Source organism: Pristis pectinata, chromosome 23 (genome assembly GCF_009764475.1).
Source record: "Pristis pectinata isolate sPriPec2 chromosome 23, sPriPec2.1.pri, whole genome shotgun sequence".
Taxonomy (NCBI): domain Eukaryota; kingdom Metazoa; phylum Chordata; class Chondrichthyes; order Rhinopristiformes; family Pristidae; genus Pristis; species Pristis pectinata.
Genome location: NC_067427.1, coordinates 3,784,122 through 3,811,692, shown reverse-complemented (window position 1 = coordinate 3,811,692; position 27,571 = coordinate 3,784,122). Strand labels below are relative to the sequence as shown.

General features: G+C 43.8%; 1 protein-coding gene across 1 annotated transcript in view; it reads right to left on the bottom strand.

The window, feature by feature from the left end:
- Nucleotides 1–521: 521 nt before the first annotated feature.
- The window catches only part of LOC127582053 (protein crumbs homolog 1-like), a 131,427-nt gene continuing 104,377 nt past the window's right edge, over nt 522–27,571 (bottom strand). The window contains exons 7-13 of the mRNA XM_052037017.1: nt 26,352–27,287; nt 21,399–21,958; nt 17,627–17,792; nt 15,580–16,447; nt 11,932–12,048; nt 10,852–10,978; nt 522–1,794 (exon numbers count right to left, since the gene is read on the bottom strand). Of these exons, the coding sequence (XP_051892977.1) occupies nt 1,573–1,794; nt 10,852–10,978; nt 11,932–12,048; nt 15,580–16,447; nt 17,627–17,792; nt 21,399–21,958; nt 26,352–27,287 (2,996 nt within the window). The 3' untranslated portion in view covers nt 522–1,572. The remainder of the gene's footprint in view (nt 1,795–10,851; nt 10,979–11,931; nt 12,049–15,579; nt 16,448–17,626; nt 17,793–21,398; nt 21,959–26,351; nt 27,288–27,571) is intronic.

Sequence of the window (27,571 nt, the reverse complement as noted above, 5' to 3'; positions counted from 1 at the left end):
ATAACACCATGGAGACTCAACTGTAGATGGCAGAACCAAAAAACCTGCAGAATTGTAACCAATTGGAAAACGTAAAAACGATCTCCTCGGTTATGGAAATAGCTCAGATTCTGATGATGTTAAATAGAATCTGTGCCAAATGACGGTCAATCACATAGGAGCTGGGAGTTATTATTGAAAGTTCTTGAAACTTTTTACAGAACGCCCTCAAAAGATCTCGCGTCATGGACTGCGGTTTTGAGTAGACTGACTCTAAACATTTCCCAGGGTTAATCCATTTCCACACTTGATCAACCTCAACCTTTAAAAACTTTGCCACACTCAGTCTAACTTTAACTGGAGTGAACTACTGCGGATCACTCTTCACCAGCTCAGTCTTCAACCCCTTGGCTTCTGTTTGTTTCCCAAAGTCAAATCAACCTTTCTGTAGGTGGTGGTTTAATGATGTTCCACATCTCTATTCTTGCTCCTTCTTTCTCCTGTTGACTGGGGCTATAGGTTACCTGAGTTGCCCTCTTTTTTCTCATGGTGGCCACCAGGACTGTGGCAGCGATGACGATGATGACTCCAACTGCAGCCACCCAGCCAGCGATAATGGGAGTATCGTCTCTCTGGGAAGTCCCTTTCTGTTGTGGAACATTTACCATTAAGTAAAGTCATCGTGAGGAATCTACAGTTTATTGTCTTTGTTTGGTAACGTGTGCCTGGACTCGTGTACTGCATCCTCAGCCTGAGCTTAACTGGCAGTCTTTTCACCGAACAGCAGTTTGTAAATAGAACAGGCGAGGATGCAGTCTGTCAGTAACAACTGTTGATGCAACAGCATAAGTGCTTTCAAGCTGTGTACAGACTTGCTCATAGTGAACATGTCTTTAATTAGACATGGAAACAGAAGACAGTGATGTGGTATCCAGTGACTTCTACCATTTACATAAAGCGCAGCATCACCTAATGTTAATACCAAACTTCTCCCAGCTAGGCATATAAATAGATCCCTCCATTAACACACGGTACAGATTTGTTTCAATATATAATCAACTTAAATTTTGGAGCTACAGAGAATTTTCTATTAAAAAGTGGTTCAATTAAGAATCAAATTACAGTAAACATTTAAATAAATGAGTACAACATTTCCACCAGTCAGAACACAGAATTGCTTTAAAAGCTCCTTTTTTGGGGAAATGCCACTTGTTGTAACTGGAGCCTCTGTACAACAGCCTCTGAGATGGGAGTGATCTCAGCAGAGGTGATGCTGTGCTGTACCATTGTGTTAACAGGAATGCTTGAATCAGTCTCTGACTTCACACGTCATTCGTGTGACACTGCAATGAGCAGCACAGTGTGAACTTCCCCACTAGATGTGTCATTAGCTGCGGTCGCTGTGAGAACAGTGCAGTGCCAACATAAACCGGGTTGCATCCACCTCTTGGTGAAGCAGATGCCTGGAATGAGGGGATTTGTCTCAGCAGATTCAGCAGTCAAGGGGAGGCACGGAGCTGGAGAAATGCCACCTGGGTGGTCGGATATCTCAAAACAAGAGCATCCTTTCCTCTTAGGAGTTCAATCAACCAACTATATCAAGCGCTCTTCGGGAGGCACCTTAAGGACACTGTCCATCTCGAGCCGGGCCCCAGCCACTTCTTGTTGGCTCGGGTTGTATGTCCCTTCTGTCTGACGCTTTTTACGGGCAGTAAGGACCACAAAAATAAGAGCTATTACAATCAGCAGCACAGTCCCACACACCACGGGCACAGCCACTGCCAGGAGTGGGATAGAGTCCGCCTTGTTCCCTCTCTGTAAAGATAATGGGAGACAGTAAGTGTGGCGCACGCTGCTTCCAATCCTGCTCACTGAACCCTCTCCACCCTCCAGAACTCAACAGAAAACACAGTTATAAGGTGCAGAGCCCAGAAGCAAAGAGGTGGCAGACGAAAGACTGGACAGAGAACAAGTCAAACAGTCATGAGAGCAGGGCAGTTAATACAGTGGTTTTGGATTTGCTTACAGAAGACAATCTGTGATGCATTCCAGTGGCACTTTTGAGCTCTACTCAAGATAAACCATTGCACAGATTTACCGAGTGCTTGAACTTCTGAGAAACCTCGTTCTTCATCAACAGAATTAATTACTGTCATGACGACAGCTGCCTTCCTCCTCCTCACCCCGTGCCTGCTACGTACCTGAGCAACCTACTCACTCACAGAGGGCAGATTGCCAACCTTGTGTGGGTCTTTAGCAGTCAATGGGCAGGTGTGCTGAACATCTGGAATGTAAAGAACTTTTGGCATTAACTGGGTCCTGGGTGTTCCAGCCTAGTTATAGATGAATAAATCACAGGTGGTTCTGCAACTTGTGGTCCTCCACGGAATATTGACTCAAACATTACTAGTGAGCTGATGGGATAGTCACTGGCCTGCTTGACTCTGGTCTCCATAGGGAGGGGATATAACCAGTCACTCTCCCCGTTGCTGGGTCGATATCAGTGTTGTGGCTTTGCTGGATGGAGTCAGGATCAGGACTGGGATGTTATCAGGAACTCCAGAGCCTTTGAAATGCCCATGAACTCAACGATTTCTGAATCTTATGCTGTGTGGGTCATTTTGGTTGACTGACCACATTCAGGCATGTCCTGATAAACCACAGGTAACATTTATGCTGGGCATTGGGTGCAAAGCTCAAGAAGCTTGTGGCTCAATCCAGGACAAAGCAGCTGAACCATTCAGTCGGTCCAGATCAGAGATCTTTATTAGTCACATGTACATCAAAACACACAGTGAGATGCATCTTTTGTGTAGAGTGTTCTGGGGGCAGCCCACAAGTGTCACCACACTTCCGGCACCAACATAGCATACCTACAACTTCCTAACCTGTACGTCTTTGGAATGTGGGAGGAAACCGGAGCACCCGGAGGAAACCCACGCAGACACGGGGAGAACGTACAAACTCCTTACAGACAGCGGCTGGAATTGAACCTGGGTCGCTGGCACTGTAAAGCGTTATGCTATCCGCTACACTACCGTGCTTGCCCACAGGTGGCTGGTCCACAGTGACTGCATTTTGTGCTATCTGAAAATGCACTGACATTCCTCACCCAGACTCCAACACTGCCTCCCACACCCACCATCTCTACCGCCAAGGGCAGTGGGAAGAGAGGAGCACCACCACCTGCAGGTTCCTCTCCCAGTCATCCTGCTTTGGAAATATATCGCTATTCCTTCATTGTCACTGGGTCTAAATCCTGAAAGTCCCTCCCCAACAGCAGTGTGGGAGCACCGTCAGCAGAAGGACTGCAGTGGTTCAAGGAGGTGGCTCACAGTACCACCACCCTCACCTTCTCAAGGGCAACTGGGAATGGGAAACAAACGTTGGCCTTGCAAATGCTGAAGAATGAATTTTAAACAGATCTGGTGATGGGAGAGACCTCAGTGAGATCCCAGACTGCAGAGAACAAGAGAGGGCGATATCCCCTGTCATGGAGAAGGGCTGTGAAGGATTGGAAATTGTTTATTATTGCAGTGAAAAACTTGTCTTGCATACAGATCAATTCATTCCACAGTGCATCGAGGTAGTACAGGGTAAAACAATAACAGAATGCAGAATAAAGTATTACAGTAACAGAGAAAGTGCAGTGCAGGCAGACAATAAAGTGCAAGGTCATAACGAGGTAGATTGTGAGGTCAAGAGTCCATGTTATTGTACTAGGGGACCATTCATTAGTCTTATAACCGTGGGATAGAAGCTGGTGGTACGCGCTTTCAGGCAAATCCCAACAGAGGCTGACGGCATAAACGTTGCCTGTGGTTTATCAGCCTGTCAGTCTTCAGCCAAAATGACTCACACTGTGTGACATCCAGAAGTTGTGGAGTTCACTGGGTATTGAAAGACTCTGGAATTCCTGACAACATCCCTGCTGAAGCCCTAGTCCTGACTCTACCCGGCAAAGGGAAGACTGGCCAGTTATATCCCATCCCTATAACAACCAGGGTCAAGCAGGCCAGTGACCATTCTGTCAGCTCACTAGTAATGTTCGAGTCAACATTCTGTGGAGGACCACAAGTTGCAGAACCATGTCCGATGTCCAGTGACTCACAGGAGGGCTGTGAATGATGATTTACAATGCTACGCCTCTCAGTTCCGTGCAGACTTCTCCCAGGGCCTCTTAGAAATGGCATGGGTTAACACAAATAGACTTACTTTGTTAACTCATTGTACAGACAGGAATGCGACGCAAATGATAACCACTTTAGAGTGAAACTTGAATTTAAATGTCGGCGGGGAATGTGTGAGTGAGTGCCTGAGATATTAGAGCAACATTCTGTGTCATTGAGAGATTTATCTAGGATATGGAGTGTGTGGCTCCCTTGGGATGTGGTGAGTGGGGAACGCCAATGTGAACAGGTTTTAATAATATTGAGTTAAAATTATTTGAAAGTTCATGAAAGAAGTAAAAATAGTATATTAGTGAGAGGGGTTCTCGATGGTCAGCATGGATAGGGTGGGCTGAAGGGCCTGTACTGTATGACTCTATGACGCGAGTAAACAGAACCAGGCACACCCAGTGCAACGGCCGTGGGAATTCCCAGGATATCCCAACTCCTTAAAAGGAGTGGTCATGATGGTTCTGTGTGAAAAAATGAGGCTTTCATTCCAAAGGATAGGGAACCACGGATCGAGGAGAGGACTTAATGGTCGTTCTAAAAATATTGAAGTAATAATGTTTTGGATCAGATACTTACTGCTTTGTGGGTTTTGAGGTCACAGCTTTTCAACATGTTGGTGAAGTTCCACTTGACTTATGATTGGAAGTTGTGAGATTCTAGGACACTAAATTCAGTCATTTGGCCACTTTGGACTGAGAACATTTCTAAACACCATTCACAAATGGGAGAAATACTGGTGAGTGCTTCACTCAGTGAAAGGGTCAGTGTAAAGGTGATCACATTTTTCTGCTGCTAGACAAATTGGAGATAACATTCTGCTCCTGTGGAGTAAGTCCTTGACGAGAAGCTGGCGCCCCTACAGTGCAACTAAATCTTTCCACACACAACTAACGTCCCTGGGGCAACACTTACTGCATCTTAATACTTTTGTTAAAGCAGCTTTTGATGTCTGGTTTGTTGATGTGTTCTGTTTACTGGCCCTGAAACAGGAGCCTTTTTACAAGAATTATAATGGATGATCAGCAGTAACTGATCCGTTGAGCATAGTGTAGACTAACACCCTGATAATATGCAAAAAAACATTAATATCATTATGTCATTAATCTATTGAGTACCAGAAGAATGAAACTTTTATTCTGTAGCAGTAGAACCTTGGTCTCAGTGTCAGTTGGATATCGTTAACACACAATTCTTAATGATTTTGCATTTTACTAACATCTAAGCATGGGAACAATTACCCATGGTAATTTATTCATACTTGAAACAACTTTGTATTAATCTATAAGGAAGAAAATTTCTTTTACTTAGAGTCTGATATGTTGGTGTAACCCTGACTATGATTCTAATTTTCATCCTGAATTGAGGGGGTTGGGGAAGTTACCAAAGATCTGTTGTACAAAGTGTCAGCAGCCTGTCTACAGGCCCAGCGGACAAGGATCAGTTGCCCCATTGGCTGCAGCTCTTGTACGCATCATTGGAGTGTTGTTCTCAATTGAATATTAATTACTTACATGGTTTACATGTAATTATTTACATGGTGGGCCGAAGGGCCTGTTTTGTGCTGTATGGTTGTGCTGTATGGTTCTACTCTGAAACTTTAGATGTAATTTGTAATCTTTATTTTCAAATATGTGCAATTTTCACCCCTATGAAATCTAATTGAGGAATATGGAACAAGGAATAGTTTCGCTGTTATCAGTATCTTAAGAACCCGGCCTGTTTTGGGTAATTTAACACTGGGCAAAATGGATCTGGTTAAACCAGCAGACTAGCTAATGATTAGAGACAGGTTATTAGTACAAGCCAGAAAGCTGAAGGACTATTTGCTAATGCATGATTGGTCTTGTTAACTTAATGCAGGAACAGTTTCTATCGATGTAGACATCTAAATCTATAGCATCTAACCCTGTTTTCAAATACAGAATGCCAAACACTTAAATACTGTGCTCTTGTAATAACTGGCATTCACTTGAAGGTACAGGTGTCTTATCGCCCAGATACCATGGTGTTCCTGTCTATTCTACATCACTAGGTTTTTCAAAAATAGAATTTTAATAGTTTTTTTCCACAAGATTGCTGGAGAGGTTCTCATGTAAAGCAGCTGCCAGCAATTTGCAAGAAGAATATTGTCTGTACAATGTAAGGTGATAAAGGAGAGCGTCAAATGGGAACAACATGTACATTTTATTACCCTATAGATATGGAGATCATTTGTCTGCAAGTAATTAAAGAGCCGATACTTAAGTTTAATTTTTCTTCAGAAGTTTTAAGCAACACAGCAAAAAAGAATGAACTCAGACCAAAACTTTAACTCACTGAAGACAGTGAGTCTTGAAAAGTATTGTAACTGCTTAGAAAAAAATGAACTCAGTTATTGAAAACCATGCCACAGCGTTGGTAAAATCTGTGGTTACCATAGGACCATAGAACAATACAGCACAATACAGGCCCCTTGGCCTACCATGTTGTGCCGACCTTCAAACCACACCTAAGACTATCTAACCCCTTCCTCCCACATATCCCTCTATTTTAAATTCCTCCATATGCTTATCTAACAATCTCTTGAACTTGACCCACGTATCGGCCTCCACCACCACCCCAGGCAGCGCATTCCATGCACCGACCACTCTCTGGGTGAAAAAGCTCCCTCTGACATCTCCCTTGAACTTCCCACCCATTACCTTAAAGCCATGCTCTCTTGTATTGAGAATTGTAAAGAGGTGGTTGCCTCTTGTCATCCTAAAGCACATACAAGAGTTATAACAAACAGGGCAACTGATGCTTGTGAGTTGGGCCTGTAACTAGGCTGCTGACACTTCTCACGCAGCCTTTGGTAACTCAAGTATCCTACAGCCCTGCAGCCATCCAACGCTACAGTGTCCAACTCTGCACCCCCACAACCCCCAACCCATCTTCAATGTCTAGTTCTGTTAACCAAGACATGGGCCCACACAGCTGTCATATTCTGTATTGAGTGTGGGGTATTAAGTAGGACACTCACTCATCAAATTTACTCACAGCAACATTACCATATGACAAAGGACCACATGCATTATCTGGTTTAAAACTCTCACTCTGGTCTTATGTAGAATGGGGGATTGGCAGCCTGATGCATTAAGGTTGGGTTGGAAACTTAAATCTATTTCAGACATGTTGACACTAAATCAGTTTTTTTCTTCGTTGAGGTTGGGCGAGTTGAATAAAACCCAGAAAACCTGGGATTAAATCCAGACTTTCTGTGGTCCAAATCAGTCATTTGGGCTCAAACCCCATTTTATCTGTGTAGTTAACACCTGTAAGGCCAGCAGTTTAGCCCTTTATCTGTAGTTCGTTTGATTTTCATTTGTAGGTCAAATCACTCCAGATTCAATTTAGTGATCATAGCCAGAGAGTAAATCTGCGCCTGGTTTCATTGACTGAATTTTTAAGAAAATATAAGTTGTGTCTGATTGGCCTAGACAGGGGTGGGGAGAAGGCTCCAATTAGACAGACTAAATGCAGTCTGTTATTCATGATCTGTTCTGATTGCTGCATTTACAGTAATAACATAAACATCCAACAAATGTTTGCAACTTCCATAATACTTTGTGTCATCTTTTTAATGTTTCCTATGAGTAACAAGCTGTTAACATAATGAAGCTGCTTGAATAATAAGCTCCTTCACTATATCTTAATCTTAATGCTAATTGCACATGCAGAAACAGCATGATAAAACACACAGCCATGTGTCTCTGAGATTACCAATTAACGCCACAATCCCATTGGTGACAAAAGATTAATGCTGTCCTCGCCGAAATAACTGTCATTCACATCTGCTTGTAAACCTGGCCCAATACTTATTCAGATAAACATCCCAGCAGGAAGTACCATGTGAGTATGTCACTGGGTTGGATAATTATGCAAAGTGCCACCGGTATGAGCAAGATCCAATTCTTTATGCATTTTGTAAACGTTTTCTAGTAAAGAGCATTTCATGGAAAATGAAAAAGGGGTGCAACTAGCAGTAAACGCACAAATGGTTCATTCCTATAAAATGCAACTTGCAATTCAGGAAATGTTGGTGGACTGAAATGATTGTGATAATTGGACAGGAAATCCTTAGCAAAATCCCAGTCAGAAAAAGTAGTGGTTCATTAATGTGTTAAAAGCAAAATGGACACGTAGCAGCCATGTGAGTGGATTAATCCTCTCCAGTTACTAATTTTCCAAAGGGATGTGCTGGTTCCCTGCAGAGTTTAACATTCCAACCATCGAGGAATGAATGAGATTGCACACTCTGGCAAAAGAAATGTTGGATCGGCTATCTTTGATGAGCTGCTATTGGTTACCCTGACCTAGAGAGGATTAATCCCTCCTCCAAATCTGTGGAAGGAAGCAAAGATTAAAATACTTCGCCCGGGTAAATAGCAAACTACACAGACTGACACTAAAGGAAAATAGGCAGACAGAAGGCACAGAAACACATACTTAAGGCAACATCACTTTAAGCTTTGTACATTCCTCAGATCTGATCATTTACTGTTGCTACACGGTTCTGAGTCGAGAAAAACAAGCAAAGAAATTCCACAATCACGATTGAAACCTGGCGTCAGATAAGACATTCCAATTGCAATTGCGTTTTCGCTAACTCTAGCGTTCTCTGTGCTCTTTTGAACTGAATCCACGTTAAGGAAGTCAGCACATGCAGGAGAATGTTTCTAAACCACTGCAGTCACAATATGATCCCATTCCTTGACCACAGAATGGGAGAAGTGCGTTCTGAAGGAAGGAATCATTTGAAAGATAGCAGATTCAAGCATTCCCATGTGATTAAACAAGCAACCCAACATGCATTAACCCCGGAATTACATGAATATGTATATGCATGTAAATATTTGTGTATGTGTGCGTTTTATATACATATTCCATTGCATACCTTTAGGTAAGATCCTTGTACAAAAGAAGATAGAGTTTAGCTTGTATATAAACTTAATATGATTGTCTAAAGGTGATCGACTACAGCTCTTCATCATGCATATTCTACTCAAGCTGGTTAGTTTGTGGTTATGTAGCAGAAATAATAGTAAAAGGAGTATTGATGGCTTTTGTGTTTAGTCAATGGCAATGCTCAAAATCGTTAGAATTTCCTCATGGTTTTTACAAAACCACTTGCTTTAAAATTCTGATAATGTTCTATTTTAATAATCAGAATAGTTAATTTTGAGATATACTTGTTCTCAGACCTCATTAGTGAAATGACTTCTTTTGAAAATCATCAACCCATGAAATTTAAATATTTAAAGTAAACACTAATCACGGTTGTCTAGTCCTTGCATCGTCTTTCCATCCGATCCTGGATAGAGTAAAGCACAGAATGGCGGCAAGAGCCACAATATGCAAAGGTGCAACATGTTTATCCAGTGACTCAACAACAACTTGTGAGAACTGTAAGAACAATCAGGGTCATAGCAGCAAAAGTTCCAGAACTTGAACCTGCATTGTACAATATACTGAGCTTCCTTTCTTCAATGGACTTAAAATTTGTGTTTATAAGATAAATTTCTTACACTTTTTAAACTGACTCTGATAACTGTGAGACACTGCATGTTTAGAAATAAATTTCCACTGAAAGCACAAATAGAGGATTAATGAAATGGAGCTATTGGGATAACATTGGTAGTGGAAATGAGTCCTGGATAGGAACAGCTTATCTTTGTAATAAATTCCTGAAAATCAGAGTGAATTTGGCAGTTAGCAACATAGGTGCACCCACCAATCTAGGAGATTCCACAGAATCACTTACAGTAATATTCTTGAGGATCATCAAGAGAGAATTTTTAGGATCAAGGAATAGGCAGTCGTTGCTGCAAGAGAATTGGAATTGAAGAGAGGAGAACCTCTTCATGGAGAGTTGTGATGCAGTGAAATCCACTTCCAGGGTCGATGGGTAAGCTGTCTATATTCAGAATCGCATTGGTTAGGCAGAAGGAGAAATAGTTGATATGGGGGAGGATGTTTTGATGCGATTTGAACACTAGTTTGGAGGGGAACAACTAGTTTGCAGACTAGTTGGGTGGAATTCTCCAAGTACCACCAACTTCAGCATCAATGACAACGAACATTCCATCGAGCAGTGAGGGGGCCAGGGGACTAGACTGGATATTTTTTCCCCTTTACCTTTGGTTTAGTGGGTTTAGGACCAGAAGGACAATGGCATGTATTAAGGCACAATTTATCATCACTTTACTAAAAGGAAGACTGGTTAAAGTGAGCTTGTTCTGCCTCCGTTAAATATATTACAGAGCCAGTTAAGTGAATTGCAGAGTCTGTTAAATGTTTTACAGAGTCTGTTAAATGTACAGCACACTAACCTGAATGAAAATGGGAGAGGCCTCCACAGGTTTAGTCAGATTCAGTCATGTGCTTGATGGGGCAAACTAAAGATTAGAGCCATACTATTACTGGTAAAACCAGTCTGTAAACTTCCAATAGGATGGCAAGTATTTTATCCATACAGGTTGGCTCAATATATCCATCTTGATACACAGTGAATTCCCAGACTTTAACAGATTTGGAAAGACTTGAGCAATTCTAGTGCCAGACAAGCTCTGTTTCAAACTTGTCATTGTCCACGTACAGGATTAGGTAGATTAAGAACTGAAAAATGATTTTGCCAAAGCAACATTGAGCAAAAGAAAGGAAAATTGCTTACATCGAGCTCACACTGTTCGCCTGCGAAGTTTGCTGCACAAATGCACTCAAAGGCGTTGACCATGTTCTGGCAGGTAGCACCGTTCTGGCACGGGTTTGACTCACACACATTGACCTCCACTTCACACCTTACAGAAAGGATCAAAGTGCAAATTCAGTAGAGGGGAGGGAATTTGACAAACCAATTTCTTGTGTGGTTCAGATCGCAAGACATTTGCAAGTGTCTATATGTTTTCTATGTCTCGACTTCACATGGGCATAATTCCAAATTGTATTTTATATACTGAACATTAGTTTAGAAATACATAAAGAACTTCAAACCTTTCTCTCAAGGCACTGGCTTCTTCCATGCCTTTTTCTAAGTGTAAGCAAAAAATACATTTCTGTGGTCCCTTGAAGGTTTAAGATTAATTTCAACATAATCGGATCTTAAGTTAAAATAATAGCAAGTGCCACTCTAAAAATAAACCATAAAACATTGATAAATGTAAGTTTTATGGAACAACGAAGCCTAAATCACCATTAGCAACTTGAAACATCTATTAATTATTCTGATCTATTATCTTGATGAAAGATGTTATTTTTCAACCAGATGTAACAATTTTGTTTATACTGTGATCCTTGGGAAGATGGAATGGGGTGAAAAAGTATTTAGATGAAATTAATGGGTGGCTTGGTAGCCCAGCAGGTAGAGCCACTGCCTCACAACTGCAGGATCGCAGGTTCGTTCCTGACCTCTGGTGCTGTCTTTGTGAAGTTTGCACATTCTCCCTGTGGCTGAGTAGGTTTCGATTGTGTGGATGCTTCAATGTCCTCGCACGTTCTACAAAAGGCTGGTAGGTTAATTGGCTGCAGCAAAATGCTCCCAGTGTTGGTGAGTAACAAAGGGGGGAGTTGATGAGCAAGTGGGAGACTATACGTTACAGGGATACAGTTCACATTGAAATGCCCTCTAAAACAGCCCAGCAGTTAACTACCAAGAAGGCATCTCACCTCACCTTCTCCAGGGGAATGAGGGATGGGTAATAACCGTGAGCCTTGCCAGCAACAAACACTTTGCAGGAATGAATAGGAGGATTACCTTTCTCCAGTGAAGCCTGGCTTGCAGGTACAATTGGCACCCCAGACGCCATCAGTGCAAAGTCCTCCGTTGTTACAGCTGAGACCCTCTCCACACTTTGCCGGGGGGTAGAGCCACCTGGAAGAGATCAAGAACATCTTTCACTGGCAAGCAAATTTGATTTCACTCTGAGCTATTTCATGTGCAGTCCCAAACTACAATAGACTCCATATGTACAGTGTAGAAATAAGTGTCAGCACACATTCTGAGTCACTGTCTCATGTCAGTTGTACACAGCGTTGTATACAACTGTGCACAGTACAGTTGTATACAATGGTAGGGCAGGCACAGTATTGTAGCGGTTAGCATAACGCTATTACAGCGCCAGCGACCCGGGTTCAATTCCGGCCGCTGTCTGTAAGGAGTTTGTACGTTCTCCTCGTGTCTGCGTGGGTTTCCTCCGGGTGCTCCGTATTCCTCCCACATTCCAAAGACGTACGGGTTAGGAAGCTGTGGGCGTGCTATGTTGGCGCCGGAAGCGTGGCGACACTTGCAGGTTGCCTCCAGAACACTCTACGCAAAAGATGCATTTCACTTTGTGTTTCGATGTACATGTGACTAATAAAGATACCGTATCTTATTTTAAGACACTCAAGAGACTGCAGATGCTGGAATCTGGAGCAACAAATGAGCTGCTGGAGGAACTCATTGGGTCAGGCAGCATCTGTGGGGGGAAATAGACAATCAACATTTCAGGTCCAGATACAGGGTCTCAACTTGAAACATCAGCTGTCCATTTCCCTTCATAGGTGCTGCCTGACCCACTGAGTTCCTCCAGCAACTTATTTTTGTACAAGCAGGATTCAGCTCCACCTGGTGAGAGCACTTCAGTTATTGTTTATGTTTATTCACACAATGTCGGCAAGTCCATCTCAAGTAAAGAGACCAAAACTGGGCACAAGACTCCAGGTACACAGACACAGGAGACTGCAGATGCTGGAACCTGGAGCAATGCACACAGAATGCTGGAGGAACTCAGCAGATCAGGCAGCATCTATGGAGGGAAATAAACAGTCAGCGTTTCAGGTTGAGACCCTTCATCAAGACTGACCCGACCTGAAGGGTCTCGACACGAAATGTTGACTGTTCATTTCCCTCCATAGATGCCGCCTGACCTGCTGAATTCCTCCAACACAATACTCCAGGTGCGACCAATGCCCTACAAGACTTCCTATCCTTTATTCAAATCCTTGCATTATAAAGGCTACCATTTCCCTCCGAATGGCCAACAGCACCTGTACGTTGCCTTTTTTGTGACTTGTGCACAAAGACACTTAGACCCCTTTGAACAACAACACCACCCAATCAGTCACCATTTATAGAGTCATAGAGTCATACAGCACGGAAAAGGGCCCTTCAGCCCAACTGGTCCATGACGACCAAGATTCCTCGTCCCATTTTTGGCCCTTATCCCTCTAAACCTTTCCTATCCATGGACCTGTCCAAGTACCTTTTAAATATTATTATTGTACTTGCCTCACCCACTTCCTCTGGCAGCTCGTTCCATGTACTGACCACCCTCTGCGTGAAAATTTGCCCCTCAGATTCATATTAAATCTTTCCCCTCTCACGTTAAACCTGTGCCCTCTAGTTCTTGATTCCCCAATCCTGGGGAAAAGACTATGCACATTCACCCTATCGATGCCCCTCATGATGATTTCATAATCAAAGACCCCACCCACCCGGGTCATTTTCTCTTCTGTCCTCTCACGTACCACCAGGCTCAAGGACAGCTTCTACCCCACTGTGATAAGACTATTGAACGGTTCCCTTATATGATGAGATGGACTCTGACCTCACGATCTACCTTGTTGTGACCTTGCACCTTATTGTCTACCTGCACTGCACTTCCTCTGTGGCTGTGATACTTTATTCTGTACTGTTATCGTTTTTACCTGTACTACCTCAATGCACTCTATATTAACTTAATGTAACTGCACTGTGTAATGAATTAAGCTGTACAATTGGTATGCAAGACAAATTTTTCACTGTACCTTGGTACAAGTGACAATAATAAACCAATACCAATACACCTCTATAAGATCACCCCTCATTCTCCTACGCTCCAATGAAAATAATCCCAACCTGCTCAACCTCTCTCCATAACTCAGTCCCTCGAGTCCTGGCAACATCCTTGTAAATCTCCTCTGCACTCTTTCCAGCTTAATGGCATCTTTCCTATAGCAGGGTGACCAAAACTGAACACAGTATTCTAACTACGGCCTCACCAAAGTCTTGTAACTATCACAATTTTCCATTTTATATTCAATCTGCCATGTTCTGACTCACTTGTCTCTCTCCCCTTGACTTGTCTTTCTCCCCTTGACCCTCTATCTTCCCTTGATGTCTTTTCTCATCCTCCTTCATACTCACAATCCCACCAATTTTTGCATCATGAACAAGCTTGGAAATATGACATTTGGTCCCCTCGGCCAAATTGTTGATCTAGGTTGTGACTAGCTGGGGCCCCAAGCACGGTTCCCCAGCCATCAGAACCCGATAAGGATCCCTTTAACCAATTTTAACCAATGACCATTTCTCAATCCACATTAGTGATTTATCACCAACTCCATATGCCCTAACAATGTTGATCGAACTCTTGCATGGGATCTGAAAATCCTGTCTACACTTCCCAATTCCTTGAAAAAGCAGCCAACGTAATCAAAGACCCCTCAGACTGTGAACACTCTCTGTTCTCCCCCCTCCCATCAGGCAGAAGATACAAAAGCCTGAAAGCACATACCACCAGGCTCAAGAACAGCTTCTATCCCGCTGTCATAAGATTGTTGAACAGTCCCCTAGTACAATAAGTTGGATTCTTGACCTCACAATCTACATCGTCATGTCCCTTGCACCTTATTGTCTGCCTGCACTGCACTTTCTCTGTAACTGTAACATTTTATTCTGCATTCTGTTGTTGTTTTCCCTTGTACTACCTCGATGCACCGATGTGATGAAATGATCTGTCTGGAGGGCATGCAAAACAAAGTTTTTCACTGTACCTCAGTATATGTGACAATAATAACTCTATCATTGCTCCCCTCTCATCTATTCCAGAAGTCACACTCTCAAAGAACTCCAGCGGATTAGTCAAGCATTAGATGACACAGAAGCAACAAACAATCTGCTGGAGGAATTCATCAGGTTGTGGCCTTTTCACCTTATTGTCTACCTGTCCTGCACGTTCTCTGTAACTGTAAAGTTTTTCTACATTCTGATATTGCTTTTCTCTTTGTACCACCTCCATGTACTTATGTTTTGGAATGATCTGTATGAATTGCATGCAAAGCAAAGTTTTTCACTGCACCTCGGTACATGTGAGAATAATAAACCAATTGCCATCTTTAAGGGGAAAGGAATTGTTGATGTGTTGTGGCAAAACTCTTCATCAGGAATGAGTCCTGATGCAGGGGCTCGACAACAAGACGTCGACAATCCCTCTCCCCCACCCACAGACGCTGCTCGACCCGCTGAGCTCCTCCAGCAGGTCGTTCGTTGCTCCAGATTCCAGCGTCTGCAGCCTCTTGTGTCTCTCTGGACGTCACAAGAGTTGGACAGCAATCCCCGCACTTGGACGCCGTTCGGAATGAATGGGGTGTGTGGACTTACTCGCAGTATCGCCCAGTGAACTGGCTCGGACAGTTGCAGTAGTACGAGTTGAGGCCGTCAATGCAGCTCCCCTGGTTTATACATCGGTGGTCCGTGCAGTCATCTATATCGTTCTCACAGTTCACCCCGGTGAAGCCCTGATCACAGTTGCACCTATAGCCTTGCAGCAAGTTGCTGCAGTTGCCGTGGATGCAGGGCCTGGACACACAGTCGTCAACACTGACCTCACACCGGGTACCTTCCCACCCTGAAATGCAATCACACTGGAAAAGGTCAAATAGGTCTTCACACATTCCATTGTTCAGGCACGGATTTGGGGAACATACCTCTGCGCCAAGGCATCCAATCAGGGTTGGGGAGTCACTCACTATAACAAACTGTTCTGTCTTTGTGACGACCTTCTGATTTATATAAGGAAGATATATTCCACTAATTCTGACCACTCCGAGACACCCTGTGAAGTTGTTGCCCACTGTTATCTCTGCATTATCCTGAAGAAAGTTTACGTTGCCAGCGGTGACTGTGCTGGTGACATTGGAATTCCCGTCCACAGTAATGATCCATCTTGATGATATCTTTGAAGGCTCCTCCATGGTCACGAGCACTGTGTGCCACTGCCCATCTGAGATATTGATGGTAGTAGAGAGGGTCAGGCCCTCTACACTGTTCCCACTGTACAGTTTACATTGCAGCTGTGAATTATGGAATCCAAACCAGAAGGATTCAGCACCATGGCTGGCCTGAAGGAGAACTGCGGCTGTGTCTCTGGTCTTGAAGTCGATGGAAATGCTGGTGAGGTCTCTTGTGATCAGCTTGTTGCTAGTGTAAACAATCGGATTTTCACCCCGAAACGTTGCATTGGCAAGACCTGTGAAAATGCACCAAAGTAGAAGGTACATTAACTTTTACCAGGATGCTGCCTGGATTAGAAGGCAAGTGCTGTAAGGAGAGATTGGACAAACATGGGATGTTTTCTGTGGAGCAATGGAGGCTGAGGGGAGACCTGACAGAGGTTTATAACACTATGAGGCGTAAGCAGCCGGTATCTTTACCCCAGGGTAGAAATGTCATATACTAGAGGGCATGCATTTCAGGTGAGAGGGGGTAAGTTCAAAGGAGATGTGTGGGGCAAGTTTTTTTGCACAGAGGATGGTGGGTGCCCAGAATGGTGGGGGAGGCAGATACAATTGTGGTGTTTAAGTTGCTTTTAGATAGGCACATGAATATGGACCATGTGCAGGCAGAAGAGATTTAGTTTAACTTAGCATTGTGTTCGGCGCAGACTTTGTGGGCCAAAGGACCTGTTCGATGCTGTACTGTTCTGTGTTCTATGTTCTATGTAATTACTTCTTTACTTCAAGGCATGTTGGTTGCTTTAGCTCAGGCCAATAAGTTGAAGAAATTAACAATGTAATTGCAGATTGTTCATTTTAGGCTGAATTCTTCATCTCATAATTTCAAGGTAACCTATTTTATTGAAGAGCCAGATCTTACTGCTTTCGTTAATATATCAGATTACCAATCTGTATTACAGTAAATCTGTTTCTAATATTGAACTTTCAATACTATGGATTTCAACTGAAATCACATCTTATCCTTACTTTATCAAATTTAGGTTCAAACGAAAATTTAATAAAGGAAGGTTTCTCAGTGCAGTGTGTAATTAGCAATTGTAGCTTTCAAAATTTGCATTTGATGTGAGAAAAGTCTAGATTATTTAATGGAGTATAAAAGACTGTAAATGCTGGAAATCTGAAATAAGAACAAAAAATGCTGCAAATACTCAGCAAATCTAGCAGCAGAGAAATTAAGTTAACGTTTGAGTTTGGGTCTGAAGAAAGATCATGGACTTGAATTTCTGCCCAAGTAATTGGCATTATGGTCAGCACAGACATTGTGGGCCAAAGGGCCTGTTACTGTTCTGTGTTCTATGTTCTAAGTACTGACAATCTGCTGAGTATTTCTAGCTTTTTATTTTGATTTTATTCTTATCATTAACACTCCCTTGTCTCTGAAGTTCACTTGTGCGGTTGAATGTTGTCCTTACATTCGTATCCACCTGGGAGATCCAGACAGCGATATTCTGAGGGACATGGATCTGTCGCACACCACACTATCTCCTCGCAGGTCCGTCCTGTGTACTGCTGTGGGCATTTACATTCAAAATCGTTCCAGGTCACAGTGCAGTTCCCTCCATTTTGGCACGGAGCAGGCTGCAGGGAAGGAATTATCGTTGGTCACGCAAACCAATTCATTTTCACTAGATCTCAGTTTGCCAAGTCTGGCACAATATACAAGGCCCAACCATTCCAAAACTTGTGACAGAGTTGCAGAGGAAACAAAAAAATTGCTCAAAAGTAATATTCACTTTCTATTGGCTGTGGTGTAGGGAGAGGGGGCTACTTAAAATGCACCGTAGTTACTCACCCAGGCTACTCAGACAGAGCCTCCCAAACCTGTGATCTCTACCAGTGAGTCAAACGTAGCAGGTACAGGGGAGACCACGCCTGCAAATTCCCCTTCACACCCCACACCATCCTGGGTTGGAAGTATATCGCTGTTCCTTCATTGTCCAAATCCGACCAGCCTGCTGACCCCTCAGGAACTCTACAGGCAGTCTACCACACCTCCTCTTTCTCTGCTCCATAATGCAGAACAGAGAGTGAGTGTGTGAGGGACGGAGTGACAGAGAGTGAGAGAGAGAGTGTGTGTGAAAGGGGGACAATGTATGTGTGTGAGAGAGAGAGAGAGTGAGTGTGTGTTAGAGAGAGAGTCAGTGAGGGGGGAAGCGAGGGAGTCAGTATGAGAGGGAATCGGGGTGTTAGAGAGAGAGAAAATTGGGATGTGAGAGATTCGGGATGTGAGGAGGAGAGGGGTATGAGGGGTGTGAGGGGAGACGGGTTCAGGATGTGAGGAGGAGAGGGGTATGAGGGGTGTGAGGGGAGACGGGTTCAGGATGTGAGGAGGAGAGGGGTTCGGGGCGTGGGGGGAGAGGGGTTCAGGGTGAGAGGAGGAGAGGGGTTTGAGGTGTGAGGGGTGTGATGGAGGGAGAGAGCAGCTGGACCTCAGCACCGGTAACCAAGGCCCAAGATCCTGTTCCACATCTGAGTACCGGAGAATCTACAACTTCTGCCAAACACAGTTGGGGTTTGGCCCGAACAATTAATGATTTAGATTATGGTTCACCTGTCACATCAGCAACTACAATTCAGAAAAATTTAATTGGCTCTGTGGTTTGGAACCTGTGAAAAGTTTATCATTTCTTGGCTCCAGGAATGCATCAAAAACACGACAGTTTGCCGAGGTTCCTCCGTTTTGGATAACACGCTGTCCGCTCAACAGCCACTCGTTGCTCTGTTCACAACTGGTGTGGAATAATGTGGCCAATTTTCACCCAATCTGAATGCAGGTTGAACAGCTTCTATCCCGCTGTTATAAGACTATTGAACGGTCCCCTTAGTACGATAAAATGGACTCTTGCCCTCATAATCTACCTCGTTATGACCTTGCACCTTATTGTCTGCCTGCACTGCACTTTCTCTGTAACTGTAACACTTTATTCTGCATCCTGTTATTGTTTCACCCACCCAACAGAAAAAGTCTCCCTGTCTCCCCTCTATCACTTCCAGCTAATATCTTGAAAACGTTGGTCGTCACGTCTTTACCTTCTAACTTCTCGGAAACACAGCCCTGGTTTGTGTGATGTCTTCTCTTCAGTTAACCCTTGGTGTTCAAGTAAAACTGTGCATAAACCAGGCTGCACTCACTCCAGCCCATTTCTTCTGCCTGAGGTGTGGTCTAACCTGGAATTAAATGCTGGAAACACTCAGCAGGGCAGGCAGCATCTGTGGAAAATACACAGTTAACTCTTTGGGTCTGACACCCAGTTCTGATGAAGGATCTTGGACCTGAGACATTACCTGTTTCTCCCTCCACAGACTCTGCCTGACCTGCTGAGTGTTTCCTGCATTTTCTGTTTTTATTTCAGATTTCCAGAATCTGCCATTTCTTTTGATTTTCCTTTTGTGGGCTTTGTAAGAGCCACCCACCTCTACTCCAGTCCCCGGATATAAAGATCAGCACTCCATGCGCACTTGTAAAGACTTTCTGTGCTTGTCTACAATACCTTAAAGATCTGTGTACTTGGCTCCAGATCTCTTTGGACTTTCACTGCTTACTTGATCTCACACAATTAGTTCCTGAGGTTGGATGTTTAGAGTTTAACACATAGAGAGAGATGTTAAATTATAGATGTTAACGCATCCAGATAGATAGAATATAGAACATTACAGCACAGAACAGGCCCTTCGGCCCACAATGTTGTGCTGACATCTTATCCTGCTCTAAGATCTATCTAACCCTTCCCTCCCACATAGCCCTCCATTTCTCTATCATTTATGTGTCTATCTAAGAGTCTCTTAAATATCCCTAATGTATCTGCCCCCACAACCTCTGCCGGCGGTGCGTTCCAGGCACCCTCCACTCTCTGTGTAAAAAAACTTGCCCCCGACATCCCCCTTATATCTTCCTCCAATCACCTTAAAATTATGTCCCCTCGTGTTAGCCATTGTCGCCCTGGGAAGAAGTCTCTGACTGTCCACTCGATCTATGCCTCTTATCATCTTGTACACCTCTATCAAGTCCCCTCTCATCCTTCTTCTCTCCAAAGAGAAATATCCCATGGAACCTGCCCACTGAACCAATCCCATACAAAAATTAAATGGTTATTCCCTCAGTATTTCATGTTGTGTCAGGTCGATGCCAAGAACAGTGTGATTTTACTTAAAAAAATTGCTACACTTTGGGACATAGAGGGAGACACAGTTGATAAACCCGGTGTATCTCTTCAAACAGAAAATTACTGATATATTTAGCTCCAGCACAGCATTTACAATTTTAAATGATGTTTAAACCTATTGATCACTTGGGTATAATATCACAGCGGATCATAACATCAAGTTCCTGGACCGGTGATCCAGGGTTCTGGACCAGTGCCAACCTCCCCTCTACGGATTCCGTCTACACTTCCCGCTGCCTCGGGAAAGCAGCCGACATATTCAAAGACCCCTCCCACCCCGGTCATTCTCTCTTCTCCCCACTTCCATTGGGCAGAAGATGCAAAAGCCTGAGAACATGTACCACTGGACTCAAGGACAGCTTCTACCCCACTATTATAAGACTATTGAACACTCATACATTAAAAGATGAACTCTTGATCTCCCAACCTACCTTGTTGTGGCCCTTGCACTTTATTTGTCTGCCTGCACTGCACTTGCTCTGTAACTGTAACACTACATTCTGCATTCTGTTATTGTTTTCCTTTTGTTCTACCTCAATGTACTTATGTATGAAATCATCTGTCTGGATGGCACGCAAACAAAAGCTTTTTGGTGTACCTTGGTACACATGACAATAATAAGCCATTCAGTTCAATGTAATTCAGTAATCCAGAGTTCTGGACCACTGACACACAGGTTTGTTCACTGATCCACAGGTTTGTTCACTGATCCACAAGTCTGGATCACTGATGCAGAGTTCTGAATCCCATCACAGTAGCTGGGATTTTAAATTCAAATAATTAAGACTAATCCCAGGATTGGGACCCATGGAACTACCCATTGTTGAAAAAGCTCACCTGGTTCTTCTGGGAAATATTTCTGGGAAAGAACCCTTGCATCCTTACCCAGCCTAGCCCACCCGTGACTCCAGACCCTCCCTGCTCTCAACAGGTTGGAGACAATTGGCGATGAACATCCACACCAGTGAGACTCACGACCCGGGAAGAACAAACGACAATGGTCTGCAGGAAGTTCTTTTACCTTGCAGGTATCATCACTGATGCAATCCTTGATCACATTCACAAGTGTTTTATTAGTGTAAACTTCCAGCGACAAAGTGTAATCCTTGATTTCCAGTGGATAAAACTCCAGTAGATTATTGTTGACCCTTACATCCTGTAGGCAGCCCTTGAAAGGTCCTCCCCATACAGTAGAATCCTCCTCAGGATCTTGGCCAATGTGGATACTATCGAACTGTTGAATACTCGCACGAGGCAACAGAAGCTCTCTCAAAACAACATCAGATTCCTTCACAGTCAGCCAGCCTTCATCCATGTGAAGTTCTATCAGTCGCCTGATGCCGTCAGCCAGGTTTCTGGATGTGTCTAGCTTCATGCCTTGGATTTTGATGGAAATGCTACCGTTCTGCAGGTATGTCGACAGGTAGGGAGCTGTAGCATTCCTGAGCTGGAGTATGAAGCTATTTGGATTCCGTGTGCGAATAAAGAACGAGATTGCAAATTTTGAGCCTGGATTATCCATGATAACGAAAGATGCCGAGCTGCTGGAGCTGTTGTTGCTGAAAGTCACAGGGATGTATTCTACAGGGAGGTAAAGAATACACATTCGTAGAACAGTTCAGAACTTAGAGTGCGATCCCAGATATTGATGGCAAGTAGTCATTTTATGGCCTAGTTCATAAGTGGTTTAAACAAATAGTGGCCAGAGGAAGTGGGTGAGGCAGGTACATTAACAACATTTAAAAGCCACTTGGATAGGTACATGGATAGGAAAAGTTTAGAGGGATATGGGCCAAACGTGGGCAAATGGGACTAGCTTAGATGGGAATCTTGGTCGGCATGGACCAGTTGGGCCAAAGGGCCTGTTTCTGTGCTTTGTGACTGTAAATAAGAGTTTAACAATTAATAATAATTTCCTTTTGAATGGTAATGGCATCAGTTTAATACTTCCTCATGGTAAATCTACAAGTTCTCTTCTGAGGACAACCTAAGTTCAGCTTGTTTCACTCATTTCTTGTAGACCAAAGCTCAATATACACAGTGCAAGTCTGATAAGTGGCTGTTCACCACCTTCTCTGGAGGTGTTCTGGACCACTTGTAGAATCAGCCAGCTCGGTGTGCACAATGTACACTTGCTTCTCCTTTTTCTCAATTTCTGTTCATCAAAGATCTCAGTGACTGACGGTCAACTCATTGTGTCTCAGTGACTGACTGTCAACTCATTGCAGCTAAGTGTTGCTCATCTGACACAAGAACCTAATGGGTCAATAGCCTGTTGATCTTTGGGTGGGCAGATCCTTGTCCCAGAAAAACAGGCAGAAAAAGCAATGGAAATGTTAGAACCTGGAGGAACTCAGCGGGTCGGGCAGCATCTGTGGAGGGAAATGGGCAGTCGATGTTTCTGGTCAAGAACCTTCATCTGGACTGAAAGAGTAGAGGGGAGATGGAGAGTATAAAGAGGTGAGGGGAAGGAGTGAGGCAAAAGTTTACAAAATGATGAGGGGCATAGACAGAGTTAATGCAAGTAGGATCTTTCCACCTAGATCGGGAGAGATAAGTACGAGAGGACATGGCTTTAGGGTGAAAGGGGAAAGGTTTAGGGGGAACATTAGAGGGAACTTCTTCACTCAAAGAGTGGTGGGAGTGTGGAACGGGCTGCCATCTGATGTGGTAAATGCGGGCTCACTCTTAACTTTTAAGAGTAAATTGGATAGATACATGGACGAGAGAGGTCTGGAGGGGTATGGGCTGGGGGCAGGTAAATGGGACTAGCAGAATAATGTTTCGGCACAGACTAGAAGGGCCAAATGGCCTGTTTTCTGTGCTGTAGTTTTCTATGGTTTCTATGGTTTCTAAAAGCCGGCAGGTGATACGTGGATCCAGGTGGTGGGTGGTGATAGGCAGATGGAGGAGGGAAGGGTGGAAACACGACTTTAACGGTTCAGCGCTCCCCAGGATTGGATTTCCGTGTTCAAATCCTGGAGCAGGGCGGATGTGTGCTTAAAACAGTGTGGAAGAAAAATAGGAAAACAGAAAGGAATTCTTTGGCTAATACACATGGCTCAGATTGCTCCTATGTTACCTGTTGGGGCTGAGCATTTTCCCCAGGGCTGGGGTTGTATCAGGATCAGGTATCCCCAGCCGGAGTCCTGGCTTCCAGCACGAGTCAACCCACGGCAATGGCACTGCCTTCTGCTGTGCCCCCGAAGTGTGCAACCACCCCGTGACTCCGCATGTAGTCCAAGGGCAGCACCATCTCCCACAGGTCCCAACCGTCCAACCCTCACACCTCTCCTGGAGCCAACGTTGGGGAAAACACATTCGCCCCACTCAACTGGGGGCGTCGGCTGCTGGCAGATGGGTTGGGGGTTTTTAAAAAGTATTTATTTAAGTTATTTACAATGTTTTTAATTATTTGTGTGCCTCTTCTTGTGTGTGCATGTGTGTGCGTGTGTGTGTGTGTACGTGTGTGTGTGCGTGTGTGTGCGTGTGCGTGTGTGTGCGTGTGTGTGTGTGCGTGTGTGTGCGTGTGTGCGCGTGTGTGCGTGTGTGTGCGTGTGTGTGTGCGTGTGTGTGCGTGTGTGTGCGTGTGCGTGTGTGCGCGCGCGCACATAGAGGTAAGTTAGTGGGATAAATGTTCAGAAAAACATTACCGGAATATTTTTGTTTTTTAACAGGTCCAAAGTGGTCCTGGTATCTGTCTGGTAACGATATCCACAAACATTCAGTGGGCCTGGTAAGATTGACAGCTTTGGCAGAGACAGGGGTGGGGCCTCACCAGCTGTCATAGAACATAGAACAGTACAGCACAGAACAGGCCCTTCGGCCCACCATGTCTGTGCACGATGCCAAATTAAACTAAATCTCTTCTGCCTGCACATGACCCATCTTCCTCCATTCCCTGCATATTCATGGGCCTGTCCAAAAGCCTCTTAAACACCACTATCGTATCTGCTTCCACCACTATCCCTGGCAGCCCGTTCCAGGCACCCGTCACTCTCTGTTCAAAAAAAAACTTGACCCGCACATCTCCTTTGAACTCCCCTGCCCTCACCTTAAATGTATGTCCTCTCGTATTTGACGTTTCCACCCTGGGAAAAACTCTGTCTCCCCTCTCCATCCCTCTCATAATTTTATAAACTCCTACCAGATCTCCCCTCAGCTTTTGATGTTCCAGAGAAAACAACCCAAGTTTGTCCAACCTCTCCTTATAGCCCATGCCCTCTAATCCAGGCAGCATCCTGGTGAACCTCTTCTGCACCCTCTCCAAAGCCTCCACATCCGTCCTGTAATGGGGCGACCAAAACTGCACACAATACTCCGAGAGCAGCCGAACCAAAGTTTTATAAATGCCAAAGCTGTCGAGGTCATAACGTGGGAGCAGCCCCCGTCAGTGCTGAGACAACCCCTACGCTGTGCTGGGCCACGCCAAAATGCTGGGAGCTGGAGACTATAACTGAAGCAACACTGGAACAGACAGTGTAACCCAGGGGGCAGGTGGGACTGGCCTGCGGGCAGCAATGTCAGGGCAACAGAACCCTAACGTTTGACCTAATTCCTTCTTGATCAGCAATGCTGAGTTGTGCTCTTCCCAAATGTAATCACATTGACTTCCACATCACGTGTTAGTGCAACTGCCCAGGTGTGAAAGGCAGTATTTTCCTATAATCAGCATAGTCTAATCAATGAAAATAGATGATAAATTGTGTTGATAATGGCCGTGGATTATCTTTCAGCAAGTGTGATGCCTGCAAAAACTAACGTGGTATGTTTATGGAAAGCAACCATTCCCGATCATCTTTTGGAAATCTCATCGTTAATTCTTTGAACTTAGATAACTATTTTCAGTTGGAAAAGATGAAAGATCTTTCATTGCAAAACCCACGTTACCAATATCATAAGAATAAAAAAGTAAACATGAGCACTCTAACATGAAAGTACCTTTGTTTCTTAATCTTCTCCCTTATATTACACATCCCTGTGATATTTCTGTTAAAGGTTAGCTCAGCCTCTACAAGTTGAAGGATTATAGTTACCAGGGCCAAATCTACAGTGACCTGTCCACTCCAGTCTGAGAGTCTGACTTAATATCTACAAACTAAATACTGATGGGGATTGTAAACTGGGTGTATAATTAGTCAATGTCACACTCTGGATTTTGCTCTTTACCGCATTCTTTTAGCACATATTTTGAATAACAGTTGGGTGAATTTTTTTCTGTTTATTTTTCTTCATAGTGTGCTGAACGACAGCCTTGAGATTACACAACCAGCTACGTGAATTCTCCCACTGAATGGTATATTTGGGCAAAGCCTACAATTTATTCTAACTTATAAGGTTGTCTGATCTGGTGAACCAAGTTGTGATGTCCCAACTCATTTTCCTTGAGGGCTCCCCGGACTGACAGAGAATCTACACCCAGCTTTTCTGATGCATATGCAATCCATTTCTAGAGCGCCAGAGACCTGGGTTCAATCCTGACCTCCGGTGCTGTCTATGTGAAAAGATATTACTTTCAACAAGAAACTTTCCTCTTTGTCCTGTGTTAATTTTATTTATCCAAGAAGTTTTTAGAAAGCAGAGATCACTGCTCGGTAGCTTAGCTCAAAGTATTGAGAAGAAAAATCATTCCCTTTACACTTATCAATAAGGTAATACCTTTTGCAAAATGGTTCTCGCATCCATTCTGGTTTCTCTTAAGCTTCTACTCTAATGAATTGTACATCAATTCCATCAATGAAGTGAAAGCCCATATTATGGAGGGGTGTGCTTCATGCCAACAACTAATTGAGTTTGTTTGCTTTGTAGTTTTATTTTACTGTGGAGTTGCCTGGATTAGGGTAAAAATGTACAAATGTCACAACTGTGACAGTCAAACATCATAAAAACCAGTTGTAAAGTTAACTCTGCTCTTAAGTGGCTTCTGTTATCTCTTTTAATGAGTGCAGAAGAGCAAATGATCCAATCTGCTTACCTTGGATGCAAGTGGGACCTGTGTATGGCCGGAAACAATCGCATGTGTAGCTCGTCCACAAGTCAATGCACATCCCATTACTGTTACACGGATTCTGGTTACACCAGTTTGTCTTCTCACAGCCGACTTTAAAATTCCATGCTGTATCGTTTGTGAAAGTCTGTGGTAATATAGGCTTGTTATCAATTTCCAAATCCTGCAGGCATCCAGTGAAATTTTCCTGAGTTGTAAGGTACATTCCAGGGTAGCCCCCAATGTACGTTTTCTGGAATGCATCCAGTGAGGGGAGTGTGGCTGATTTAATGGGTTTTGAGTCTGAGCAAGTCTGATTTGGACAACTCGGATGTGATAACTTCACCAGGAAGTTCTTCCCCAGAAGAACTCTGAGTTGGTGCCATGTCCCGTCATTGACCGGACTACTGAATGAGATGTCCATTACCTGGCCACTGATCACCGCTCTAGACATCAACAGCCCACTGTAAATCTGAATGTGAATATATTCATTTAGATCACCTCGATAAATCAGCACCGCATTTGGTAAGGTAGTCCTAAGTCTCATACTGATGCTGACTGATTCATCAACTGTACGTCTGTTGGTCTGGTTCTCACCATCTGCTGAATGTACAATTATAAAACCGTTGTACAAGGAGACAGTTGTTGAAGTTGAACAAAAAGCATCATAAAAACCAGGAGGACATCTGCAGAAGTAGCCGTGAATGTCATTCACCAGGTTCGGGATGCAGGTGGCTCCATTGTAACAGTTGTGTTCCAGACAGCCGGTCAGTTGAACTGAACACTTCTTTCCTCCCCATGTCATGCCATCTTCACCCGCGGGAGGGCAATGGCAGGTGTAGTCTGCAACGCTATCTTCACAGGTTCCTCCATTTTCACAGGGTCTGTCCTCACATTCATTGATGTCAGATTGGCACGTCACTCCTGAGGGAGATGGAAAATCAATCTATTTGTACCACAAGTAAGTATAATGTATTTCATTCTCTTCTAAATATAGACCATTATTTTGTAAAATGCACATACTATGGAACCCATAGCCAGTTCCATTTTGGTGCATTATGCTTGTTGAAATGGGTAAATTGGTTTATTATTGTCACAGTGAAAAACTTTGTTTTGCATGCTATCCATACAGATCATTTCATCACATCAGTGCATTGAGGTAGCACAAGGGAAAACAATAACAGAATGCAGAATAAAGTGTTACAGTT